Consider the following 13003-nt stretch of genomic DNA (forward strand, 5'->3'; position numbering starts at 1 on the left):
TCCATTCAATACCCCCTGTATACACCACAGCTACTCCTAACTCCAGGTCTTTGTCCAGGAGTGCCCCCCCTCCAGTGGTCCTCCCCAGGTCCTCCCATCTAGTGAAGTTCTCTCCATGCCCCAAAGCCTGGCTCAAGAAGTGTTCTCCCAAAGAACCTTCACAGCCACGCCAGCCTACAGTTCTCCCTCCCTTCCTGGAATTCCCAGTGTTTCTTACTGTCAGGATAATTTATTCTGTCACTTAATTACGTAACTTTTCGTGTTTGTTGTGGAAAGATTTCGAATGTTGATGTTTTCTCTCTCACTGGACTGAGAGGTCCATTTAGGGTAAAGACTGCCGGTACCTTTTTGGATCCCAGCCCAATCAGTGTGGGACACAGCGTAGGTAGGCGATGTGTTTCTGAGTTGTGAGCCATCCCCAGGGGCTCTGGGGCACTCTTCTGGCTCACAGATGCCTAGTAACAGAAAGGGGGCTTCAGATTCAGGGACAGTCATCTCCAGAGACCCAAGGACTCTCCCCAAGGAGTCTATGCCCAATATATACTGGCTATAAGACTTCAGACCTGGGGAAACCGAGTGTTTATGACCCAATCTCAGCAAAAATCATATGAAATTGGCATTTCCTATGCTGGTGACTGACTAACAACTTGGAGCTGAAGCTATCTTGTTATCTTCAGCCTGAGCAACGTGGGTTTAAACACATGTCTGTTTACACCTGCATCCATCTGTCTTCATGTGCACACCAGCCCTCACTCAATACATGGTGTCACCAGGTTCATGAGAAAGGCCACCAGCGATGGAGGAGTAGAGATGGGGCTTTAAAACGTTTACAAAAATATCTCTTTTAGAAAGAAATAAAAAGTAGAAATCTGGGGTGAAGTGTATCCAAGGATTTTTTGTACTATTTTTGCAACTTTTCTCTAAGTCTGAAAATATATCAATATTAAATAAAATTTTAAGACAGAAATGACAAAAAGTCACTTTCTCTGTAGTTTCCCTCCTACCTTCCTCAGCCTTTAAGAGAATTGACATTTTTTCAGCACATTCATATGTGAATTATAGTTATGAATATTTCTATTTCTCCTATTACACAAGAAGTATTAAATGGAAAAAAGTAGTCAGAGACTTTTAAAATGTTTTATTTTTAATACTAATACATTAGAATATTAATATTGGAATAGAAGAGTTTTAATATTTTGTGATCTGGGCCATGATATTTAACCTCTCCAGGTTATAGTTTCCTCATCTTTAAAACGGAATCAAAACTGCCTATCCCTTAGCATTATCATAAGAATTAATAAAACGATAAATATTAAATAATTAATACACTTCCTGGTCCATAGGTGATGCCAAGATATCCTAGTTCCAGATGTTTAAGAAATGTCAACAACCAAGTTCTACTCACTTTGTGTCCTCAACACCTACGAAAGCATCTGGCACAGGGTAGATGCATAATAAACAGCTATTGAAAAAAGGGTGGGGGGCGAGGAGAGAGGGAAAAAATGCCAGAATTCTATCTACTCAAGCGACTCTCACAGCTGATCCCAAAGCCCCAAGAGCAGCCCTTGCTTTTGTTACCCCTCTGAAGGACCTGGTGAGAGCGCCGTCACCTCTCCAGGCCTGTGCTTTCCTCACTTATGAGATGGGGTTGGTTTCATTACACCGGAAAGGACTAGCTAATTAGAAAGGACCGTACAGCTCCGGCATCTAAGGCCCCTGGAGCGAGGACTGGGCGAACGGGCTCAATTGAAAGTGTGATGAGCAGCCTGCCCCGCCGCTGAAGGCTGGCCCCAGCTCCCCTCGCGGGCACGGGTCAGGTCGTGCCTCCGTCTGGCTGAAGCAGCAGCCCCCGCTCCAGGGACGTCCAGAGCCCGGGCACCAGAGAGTGCAGGGCCAGGCTTTCCCGGAGCCTCAGGACACTTGAGACCTGAGCGTGGCCGTCGCTGCCCTTTCCTTCTCTAGTCCCCTCCCGCCACCGCCGAGCAGCAGGGTCCTGGTAGACACAACCCCAGGCGCCGGCCCGGGAGCTCGCGGGCGGCCCTCCGCGGGCCTCCTGGGCGGGGTCCCTCGCACGGAGGAGGGAATCCGTGCTCTCTGCCTTCTTTTCTGAAAGGAGGTGATGCCTGTTTTGTCCAGGGTCACGTGCAGGGAGGTCAGCTCCAGGGCTTCCTAACGAACTCCTTTCCACTGAGTTGTGAACCTCATCCCCCCCCCCCCCCGGGGGGGATGGCTCGCTTAGCTCGGCAGGATCCTAGCGGGGGCTGCTGTGATTACCGCCGAGGGAGAAACAGCGAGGGCGAAAGGCCGACGGAAAGGCTGTGGAGCCCAAACAGGCCGTGGAGTCAGGAGCGCCCGACCAGACCCGTTGCTTGACAGTCCCCTGTCACTTTCAGGCTGGGCTGTCTGGACGGTGGGTCTGGAGTTTCACCCCGACTAAACGTGGCAGAGAGGGCGGAGGAGAGGAGAAAAGAGGAATGAGGAAGGAAAGGAGAGGAGGGAGGAGGTGAGAGAGGAGAGGCAAGGAGAATGCAAACGCGAGAGAAATGGAGAGAGGAGATGGAAGAGGAGAAAGCGCAGATTTGTGCGGAAGCAGAGTGTGTGTGAGCGAGAAAAGGATGCGAGAGAGAAGTGGAGAGAAGGACGAAGTGAGGACGGAGACCGAGGAGGCTGACAAGGCCTCATCCTCGCTCGTGGCCAAGTGTCCCTTGCTCTCTCCTACAGGGTCGACCCCACACCGAGCGCCGGGCGCGACCACAGGCCTCCGAGCGGCCGCATCCCCTCTCCTCCCTCCCGCCGCCGGCGGAGCCCCGCGGGCCCGACCCCCGCGGCTGCCCGGCCGGCGCCCTGCGCGCCCCGAGCGCTGGGAGGGAGGGAGCAGCGAGCGAGCGAGCGAGCAAGGGAGGGAGGGAGGGGCTGCCGGTGGGAGGCAACCATGTGGTTCCAGCTCACTCTATTTTTCCCCCCCTCTCTTTCTTCACTCCTTTTTCTTTCCAAACAGGGAAAAGTGTTCCACGAAGCGGTAGGGTCTTTCTGCCTCGCCTTTTCCTCGCTGACCCGGGTCCCCGCTCCTGTCCGAGTGCCAGCTGGCAGGGCGAGCGCTGGAAGCCCTTCTGCGCCCGTTGCGGGGATCCCGGAGCGGGGCGCGAGGCGTGGGGCCGCTCCCGCGCCGGCACATGGCTGCAGCCGCCCCGCGCGCACCCCGAGGCGCCGCGCCCAGCTCGCCCGAGGTCCGTCGGCTGAGCCCGCCCGCCCCGGAGCCAAGCAGCGACTGAGCGGGGAGGAGCCCGCGCCCGGGCATCGGGATGATCCTCCTCGTCCTGCTCGGGCTAGGTGAGTGCCTGGGGAGGGCGGGTGGCCCCGGGCACACACTGTCCCGCACCCGGGCCGCGATACGGGCTCCGAACGGTTGTCCCCGCGGCCCCCGGAGTGAGCCGGACGCCAGTGTCCCTGCCTCCCGGCCAGGGAGGAACACATCTGGCAGCGGAGGGCCGCCCAGTCGGCCATCGAAAACGTCTCGCACATCTGGGCCCTGGAGCAGCCTTGGGCGTTGGGGTGTTTCCTGGTTGAGTTTGGCCGAGAACCGCCTGGTGTGGCGGGTGCTTTTGGGGGTGGTGTTTAGTTTCAGGAGTATCTGGGGAAACTGGAGAATTGGGAGAGGGAAGGTATTATTCAGGAATTTTCGTGCCAGGTTCCTGAGGGTGGGGGGAGCTTTTTCGTTTCAAACAGGCGCCTGGAGGGCGCAGATTAGAAACAGATGTGTTGGAGGGTAAGCGAAAGGGAGTGGGAGAAGAGAGGGGGAGAGGAAAGCAGGAGAGGGGAAAGGGCAGAGCCCCAGGAGGACCAGGAAGGTGCGGACAGACTGGGAGGGACGAAGAGGGGAAGGGAAAGGGCTGGGAGGGAGAGAGGAAAGAGGAGGAGGGATGTGAGGCAGAACAGCAAGCCTGAGAGAGACTGATCAAGACAGAGAAAAATGGAGCGGAGGAGAGAATAGAGGGAAACAGGCTCTGGGGCCAAGAGAAGTGCTGGCCCGCGTGTCCCTTCTGGGGATTCCTGAGGCCTCAGAGGCCCTAAGGCATAGACTCACCCGGGCTGGAAGCAGGCAAGTTTACAGGACAGGGCAGGACAGTGCCCATCAAGGATGTGTGGGCAAGAGCTGACAGGAGGGAGATGCACCAGGTCAGGGAAGGCCGACTGGGGAGCTGAAGGAAAGTCATGATAGGAACCAGGGAAACGAGGGCTACACCTGGAGCCAGGACCAAATGTGAGCCTGAGTTCAGAAAACCAAAGAGCCAGCAGGCGTGGTAAAGTGAGCGCTGCCCTGGAGACCAGGCCAGGTGAGAACTGGTCCCGGTTTCGAACTGACTCGCTGGGTGACCTTGGACCACTTACCTACTACCAGGCCTTCAGCTCCCTTCGCTCCAAAACAAGCAAATGAGATGGTTCCTAAGTCCCTTCTGGCTCTGACAGCCTTAAACACCAGGAGTTTGTCAGGGACCTAATGGATGGAAAAGTCCCCAAACAAAAGTGAAGAGGCACTAAAAACTCCCTCTGAATTAGATGTCTAGAGCTCTCTGTCTCTCTTTTTGAAACCTTACAAACCAACTAGGCCGTATGCATGCCTGCCTAGGCCAGCCTCAGGCCAACAATAACTCTTCACCCAGGTTAGAGGAATAAAAGAGGTGGATTAACCTAAACTATTGCTCAGGTAGGGCAGGTGAGGAGCCACGATTTTCTAGGCTCTTGTAAATACCAGCCAAGTATGGCAGCGCCGCTCCTGAGCACATGGCATAGCTGGATGGTACTTCTGCTGGCCTTACCCCTAAGCCACCAACCACCCGATGTCAGTAGGCTCGAACGGCAGAGCAGCCTTATTAAAAGCAGCTGGAACTCACTGAGTACTTACTATGCTGAGCATGTTATGTGGGTTATCTCGTTGACTCATTTATTATTCACGCCAACCCTATTGGCCACCCGCTATTATTACCCCGATTTTACAGATGAAGAAAACAAGATGTAAAGAGGTCAGGTAACTTGCTCACAGCTGTAGGCTCCTCGTTGGCAGAGATAGGATTTGAATGCAGGTTGTTTGCTTGCTAAACCGCCATGTTATAGGCTTCCGGCACCACAGAAGGACTCTTAAAGATGTTCTCTGCATTGAGATCCAGTTCAGTCCTATTCATGGAGCAGGAGACGTCAGCGAGATCCTGCCCCGTGGGAGGAGCCTGGGAAAGGGAAACAAAGCTAAGAGTGTTTGAGCACCTGCTCTACTGGGCCATTTGGGCACAGTTTCTGGTGGAAAGTGACTTTGGCCCGCATGGTCAGTTGAAATCAGCTGGCTTTGATGATGGTCAACGTCTTAGTTCATGAGAAAGAGGAACAGACCAAGACATGGATCAAAAGATGTCATTGGTTCCTTAGCCATTTTTTATTGAGTGCCTACTATGTGTATCATTCCTCTGGTGAGAATATCATCTGTTGGGTTGATGTCTTTCTCATAGAAGTTGTCTCTCATGATATCTTTTTTGGGAGGGTTCTGTCTTTATAAAATTGTTACAAACCAAATGCCATGTAGAAGAGAAAAAGTGGACCACTGACTTAGAAATTCTTCATAACTGGATGTTCATCTACTACTCACCTAATAATAGGACGTTCACCTACCATTAAGCTTTTGCCACATCAGTGCCCTTGTCATGACATATGACATCCCAGCTCTGAATTGAATAAACTGTTCAAGTAAGAAGTCACAGAGGAGATGAGTTGAAGGGTCAGGACAAGGGACAGGGCAGAAAACCTGAGATGAGGTTGGAGAGCCAGAGACCAGCATTTGAGGGGAGCAACACTGAAGGAACTGAAATCCCTGCATGGGTCAGCAGCCCCTGGGGAACCACTCCTGTGGGCTGGATTAGCCTTATTTGCAAAGTGGTTTTGAGCCCTGGGATGCCTGGACGGGCACTCTTTAGGAAAGCCAGAAAGAAAGCCCTCAGTGTTGCCTGAATCCTAAAATCATCTCCTGCTCCCTGAAAGGAACAGATCCCGCGTGGCTTCTGGCCACTGCTAGCGTGATTTCTGGCCTCTTTTTTCTAGAGAAAGCACAGTATTGAAGGGGAATCAGGAGGGCTAAGAGTTCATAGTCTGAACAAGGATGGGCCAGTTGACTCCTTGCTTTCTGGACCCGCCAGTGAGTGAAATCAAATGTCCTGCCTTTCTGATGTGAATGAAAAGGAATGCTCTGAGCCCCACGGAGGAGAAACAAGGGGGACTTCATGGGTTCCCCCAGCACCTCCTCTGACCACCACCACTCCCCTTCCCCTGTTGCTCAGGTCTCATTATCCTACCTGAACTTCTTCCTGGACTTCTGTAATAGCTGCCACGTGGTCTCCTGCCCAAGCTCTCTCTTCCCTTCCTACATACTGCTACCCGAGTAACCTCGTGAAACAGCTGGTATAAGGCAAAGAATTTGGATTAGGAATCTGGCAAGCTCTCTGGGTTCCTTGACTGCAGAATGGGGGTGGAGGGATTTTGAATTCGCATTCTCTCTGATTCCATGATCTTACTCTGCTCTTCCATAAACTTTTAGTAGTCTCCATTGCCTATAATGTCAAGTATATACACTTCATTCTCATATTAAAGATTTTACACAATATCATTTACAACTCACCGCCCAACAACTCTCCAAGAAACCTGGATTAACTTCCTGTACTCAAACCATGCCCCATGCTTCTTTCTGGCTCTATGCTTTTGTTTATGATAATCCCTCCACCAAAAATGCCCTCTTACTCTCCACCCTTACAGATCGTTGACCCTCCAGATCAAAATCATGTTCACTCTCCAAGTCTTACCTCAAATACCACTTCCTCCATACACCTGTCCATGATCTCACCAGCAGAACATACTTTTTTCCTTCCTTTGAATCCCAGTAGCCGTTCTATTATGCTACTTTGTATTACAGCGATCTGAATACTTACCTAACACTCCAGTTAGAGTGTAAGGTCCATGCCTCATTCATCGGGGTACCACTTTTAGTACCTAGCAGAAACTAAAAGCTTGCGAAGTATCTGTTAAAATAATTGGATATTTGAAACATTTGGAACATTTAAGGTCAAGAGAGGTGAAAGATCTGGAGTATTATTACTCTTTGACTGTGGAACAACGCAATTGCGAGGAGCCCAGTTTTAACTGTTTGCTTTTGTGCTGCCTTGTCCATTAATGCAAACACAATGAGTACTGTTTTCAAAACAATTATACATAGAACATTACATGGACAAGGACCAGATAATACATTTGTTATACAAACTTAATATATCAAGTACGTTAGTACCAGACATTAACAATAGAATTCATGGAAACTTTTGCCAGGATGGGGAAGGAGCTTTGTTTCCCAAAAAACTGAGTTTGAGGAGTGCTTGAATGCTTGGTCCACTGGCCTGTGGTTTAATGACGGGTCTCAGCAGGATTCCATGTCCTCCCCTCGTCTTCCCACATTAACGGTGATGGTTATAATATAGATACATTCCCGGTAGGCTCATATCTTGTCTCATTCAATTTTTATCTTTTGCTCAGCTGGGCAAAGTACACATGAGTATATTTCATAAATGTACCTAATGGTGATGAACTAGACAGACATTTTTAAAAGGTAGAATCAAAGATTAGCAGACAGGGGGAAAAGCTAAGACACTATCTAAATCAGTGGTTCTTAAAATTTTGAATCCCAGACCCCTCTGAGAATCCAGTGAAAACCCTGAATCCACTTCTTAGAAAAAGACACATATACATCAGATTTTCCTATAACTTCTAGGGGTTCATTGACCTCCTGATACCGTTCCTTGGAACCCAAGTAAATCCTTGATCTAAACCTACCCCTTCTTTTATGATGAAGAAAGAACCAAAGTTCAGAGAGATCTGGCTAAAGTTAAACAGGTAGCTTAGTAGAAGGGCCAAGACAAGACCCCCTAACTCCATAGTCTGTCCTATCACACCTTCTCGAAGTGGAAAATCTCTCTCCCTCCTTTTCAGCTCACGTAGTTAAGCTTTTCAGATGCTTCAGTTAAATGTAGTCAGTGCTGAATAATTGCCATCGGTTTTATGTTGAGAAATTGTCTGAAAAATAGGGCCGATGTCACAACATTTCAGTTTAGCCATCATAACTAGAAATCCTGGAAACTTCTGCAGTGCCTTGTATAATGTCTGGTATATTCAGGAAAAAGGGATTATACGCAAAGTCCTAAAGATGCAGGTGTGCCTACAGGAATAGAAAGGGAAATCAACAGCTCTAGCTTCTTCATAATTTTGCTGGGTTATTCTCGGCAAGTCATTACTATTCTGAGCCTCAGTTTCTTTCTCTGTGAAACGAGATTACTAGACTCAGGTGATCTCTATGTTTCCTTATACCATTAACATTCTCTGTTTTTTTTATAATTTTGAGAATTTTCCGGCTGGTCCTGATGTGGCTGTGATCAGAACGCATGGGTGTTACCATGCTTATCTGATTTTTTTCAGGCACGGAGCCCTCATGGCAATAGGTAGCATATGATTATGAATACAGAACGGCTGGCTGCCTAATGTGAAGAGAGCAGTAGTGACTCCATCCTGGGTCTGCACTGGGGCACTGTTAGCCAGGCAGCATCATTCAAGGTCAGGGTAGATGGCCAGAGACCTCTGCCCTAGAAGTTTAGTACCTGAAATACTCACCAAAAGGACCTCATCCTGAGCAGAGTTACCTACAGAACAACCCCAAGCATGGGCACCCAGGGTAGACTTCTGAGTAGAGGGTCTGTTGCATGAAACTGTTTGCAGGCATTAGCATTTCCTTCAGTTTTTAAAAGTAAGGCATAATTTACATACAATAAAGTGCACCCACTAAGTATGTAGCTTAATGATTTCCCTGCATGGATTTGAACTTGTGGTTGGGTTTTGAAATATGAATTGTATATTATTAGCTCACTCGTAGTACCTGAGAGAGAACTATGTGGGTAGGATTATGACGGCAGTAGAATTTATTGCTAACGTTTGTGCAAAGTTTCACAGTTTACAAAATATATTAACATACCTTATCTCATTCTCAAATCACTCTTTGAGAGTAAATGTCATTATTATGCCACTTTACAGGTAAATAAACTGAGGCCTAGAGAAATAAAGTGAGTTTCTCAAGATGACCCTCTCAAGTAAATAGCTGAGCCAGGACACTGACCCAACATTTTGGGTTCCGAAAACTATTTGCTTTCCAATTATCAGGAGGCACATAGTTATTCTGAAATCAAGGCTTCTGTGTTACCGAGAAGAGAGGATCAGGCTGAAGCAAGGCTTCATTTACGGGATTCCAAACGATAAATCCTACAGTGGAAAGTTCGGTTAGAACATTTATCCCCCCCCCCCCCCCCCAACTCTATTCAAATTGTTAAGAAATGTCTATTGTTTATAACCCAGAATTACTATGTATGTCGTACATGGGTTACTAGTTCCTTCTAACGAATCGGAAGACTCTCGTAGTTGTGGAGACCTCGCCTTGCTTTGGGGTTGGTTGCGTGAACTCCTTATTAGTCCTGAGGCTATGGGTGGCGAGTGTATTGGCTACAACTCACCCTATATGTTGCCTTTTGTAGTTAAATTCCTCTTTTCAGCAGTTTTGACTTCTTCCCAAAGAAGAATGCATTCGGTACCAAAAAAAAAAAAATCTGGTTATCTGAGCTTCCTAACTGTCTAGAGTCTGGGAAAATAAGTTTATTTCCTTTGGCAACACATAGACCAGAATGGGGAAGAATGCTGAAGTCCGACAACCTTTATTTTGTTAGTGACAGTGGCTGGATCACTGTGTGTGGAGCCTCGGCCAGAGTCTGCTGGTGATAAGACTGAAGGCTACTTTGTCTCCACGGTACACAGGGGAGAAAGCCGCTGCCTTTGTGCCCACACTGAGAAGGGAACATGGGCAGCTGTCTTCCGAGGTCGGTGTAGAATATGGGAGGTTTTTCTGAAGCGAGGCAGCAAGGGGATCTGGAGAGTTGAGGTCACGAAAGGCGACAGAGGAGAAGAAAGAGGAGCGGGAGGAAAAGAGGAAGACACAGAAACAGAGAGCGAGGACGCAAAAGCTAAAAGCTCGGCCCTGCTGGCATTTACAGAGCAGCTTCTCTGAGCTCTTTCTGTTTCACGGAGAGTGGCAGCAGCTTTCAGGAGCTTCCAGGGACTCTCATGTGTGTCCCATAACATTTTCGACATCATTCATGCACCCTCACTCACAAAACAACTAGAGGAGGGGGGCTCCTTCTGTAGTTCAGGCCCTGTGCTAGGCTCTCAGATGCCACTGATATGGAACACGGTTTCCACCGTCTAAGAACTCAGCCCAGTGGGGCGACATAGTCATAAACAGGGAATTGCAGATATATGAGAGCGCTGTCATCAAGGCAAGTACCAGGGCTTTTAGGAGTCCTGGGGGGGTAGCAACTCAATTCTGTGCCGTCTTACGGAGATGCGCTGTGTCTTCCCACGTGCGTCTTCAGGACGGTGGCTGTGTTCCCCTGTCATCCACAGCACTTGCACATTAGTGGGGCCGGTGCTAAATAAACAGCTGGTGGCTTGATGGACCCCCCGTCATCATCAGAAGGGACGGATGCAGTGCTGTGTGTCCTGGCATTCAGCCAGGGGCTTTCTGGAAGGGTCGGACCTCCCGACATCCTTGCCTGTTGAAAGTTATGGTTCGTTCTCCCTCACAACCTGCCAGTTACATAGCTGCCTCTGGTTCCTCATCCCTCATGGGATGTTTAAAAAAAGAAAAGAAAAGAAAAAGAGGAAGAAATACATCAGTGAATTTGGATCTCTTAATTAAGAACGGTGGTCTGGTCGCCTGAGGTGTTAGTAATATTTGTCCATGGGGAAAGTGAATAGGATCAAGCCGAAAGGAATGTTTTGCTCCAGAAGAAATCTGGTGTATTGAACAGACTCAGCCCCTGACATAACCTTACTTCTCTTCTTGTTGGGAGGGTTCGGGGTGAGGGGGTGTCAAGTCCTGGAGAGGGAAAGTGCTTTGCGACTTCACTGTTTAAATTTAGGCTTGGGTTTGTGGAGATCATTTTGACTTGGAGCAATGAGCCTTCCAACCCAGCCTCTGTCACTTCTCATTACTTCCAGTGACAGTTCCACTTATTTCCAATCACTCTTCACGGGAAGAGTGGGGGAAGGCACATAGGTGGCCATGTGGATGTGCCGCGTAGCCACTTCTGTAAGAGCTCCGCCCCGGGCTCCTGGCTAGGCCACTTTATAACCGTGTGACCTTGGGCACTTCACCTTCCTGACCTTAGTTTTCTCACCAGTTCTCACATCTATTAACAATTCATAGGTTTGTTGTGAGAATTAAATGAGGCAATGCATACAAAGAATTTTAGCATCCTGCTTGGTACATAATAAGCTAATAAATGGCTGTCCTGATTCCCATGACTGTCCTTGCTGGGAGAGGCTCAGCCCAGAGGTATTTGGAGGGTCTGCTTGAAGCCAGCAGATACCAGGCCAGCAGGGCCAGCCTTCAGGGCTCCGGTCACCACTGCCCCTCCATCCTGCAGATGAGTTCCCAGATGTCCTTCGGGGAATGTCACCCTGCTCCAGGATCCCAAGAGGTGCATAAACCCTGTCTGTGCCCCAGTTGTCTGTAACTGCTCTAGGAGAGTAACTTTTTGTGTTATTCAGCTCCAGGCGAGAGGCGCCCTTCCTTCTGCTGCCCTGCATACTGTCTGCAGGTTGCTGAAGCTGAATCACAGGGGGCCAGACTTATGTTCCCCACTCTGCCCTCTCCATCACACGCTCCCCAAGGCCTGTGCCCGCTTGGGCTGTCCAGCCTTGGCAAACACAGGCTGGTTAATTTCTGCCTTCGCTGTCAGGTAGTGTTTTATTGAGCACCTATTATGTAGCAGGCATCATGCTAGGGACTTTCATACCAGAAATTTCTGGTATCCTCACAACAATCTGTGAGGCCGGTATTATTTTTTTTTAATTTTAATTTAATTTTATTTTATTTTATTTATTTGGTTGCACTGGTCTTAGTTGCGGCTCTTTAGTTGTGGCTCGCCGGCTCCCCAGTTGTGGCATGCAAACTCTTAGTTGTGGCATGCATATGGGATCTAGTTACCTGACCAGGGATTGAACCCGGGCCCCCTGCATTGGGAACGTGGAGTCTTAACCACTGCGCCACCAGGGAAGTCCACTGCAAGGCCAGTATTATTGTCATCCCTATTTTGGGTCAGAAAAGTTAGACTGAAGAGGTCAGGTGTTCTGTCGTAGGCTGTACAGCTGTACAGACTGGAGCTGAGCTTGCTTTCTGCTTCAGTAATGATCTGGGGAAGACAGGAGTGGAGAGACAGATGGATGACATACCTATGGGGACACATGGATAGGAGGCCACCATGTGGTCTTTGAGGATTTGGCCCAAGATGGAGCTGCAAGGCTCTGCATCCTCTACTTTTGTCCTGACCAAAATTAGATCCAGTGAGCCCAATACCCACATTCGAGACATGTTGAATTGTATTTCCTGTTTCAATTTGGGAGGAAAGGCAAAGCTCAAGGTGGGAAGGAAAATGTCTGATTTTTTCACTGACCTGAACAACAAAGAGTGTGGGCTAAACTGGGTGTCCCAGATTTCCGCAGACCTAGAATTCCCACTTAGAATGGATTCCTGGCCCAGGCGGGTAGAGTCTGGGTTTCTAGCCGAGGCCTGGTCTCCATCTGGTTTCCTTGGCTGGAGGTCCATCCCCCATCCCTCCAGCCAATAGCAAAGTTCAGGCTCCCGCCTTGCGGCCTCTCCATCCTCAAAGGAGGAGAGCCGGAAATGGGGCCACCTCTCCGTAGCCACCGTCTCTGCTCCACTGCCTCTCCCTCCCTGTTCCCGGAGTCCTGTAGCTTCCCAAGCCCTGAGGAATCCAGGTGACCGTCCTCACATGCCTGGCACCTGAGCCTGACCTTCCCCTTGCTCTTCCCCTCTCTCTCTCTGGACCCAGTGTGGCTGCTCTCGGATCTGGTACTTAAT

At 49.3% G+C, this 13003-nt stretch overlaps 1 protein-coding gene across 2 annotated transcripts in view; it reads left to right on the plus strand.

Moving 5' to 3' along the window:
• Positions 1-2224: 2224 nt before the first annotated feature.
• The window catches only part of CLMP (CXADR like cell adhesion molecule), an 89400-nt gene continuing 78621 nt past the window's right edge, over positions 2225-13003 (plus strand). The window contains exons 1-2 of one of the 2 annotated variants that reach the window (XM_027081982.1): positions 2225-2410; positions 2999-3330. In XM_027081982.1, coding sequence (XP_026937783.1) covers positions 3303-3330 — 28 coding nt within the window. In that variant the 5' untranslated portion in view covers positions 2225-2410; positions 2999-3302. The remainder of the gene's footprint in view (positions 2411-2998; positions 3331-13003) is intronic. The other variant, XM_027081983.1, reaches the window with a different exon arrangement.

The sequence above is a fragment of the Aethalodelphis obliquidens genome, unplaced genomic scaffold, assembly GCF_003676395.1.
Source record: "Aethalodelphis obliquidens isolate GAN/ISIS:26980383/991018 unplaced genomic scaffold, ASM367639v1 scaffold46, whole genome shotgun sequence".
Taxonomy (NCBI): domain Eukaryota; kingdom Metazoa; phylum Chordata; class Mammalia; order Artiodactyla; family Delphinidae; genus Aethalodelphis; species Aethalodelphis obliquidens.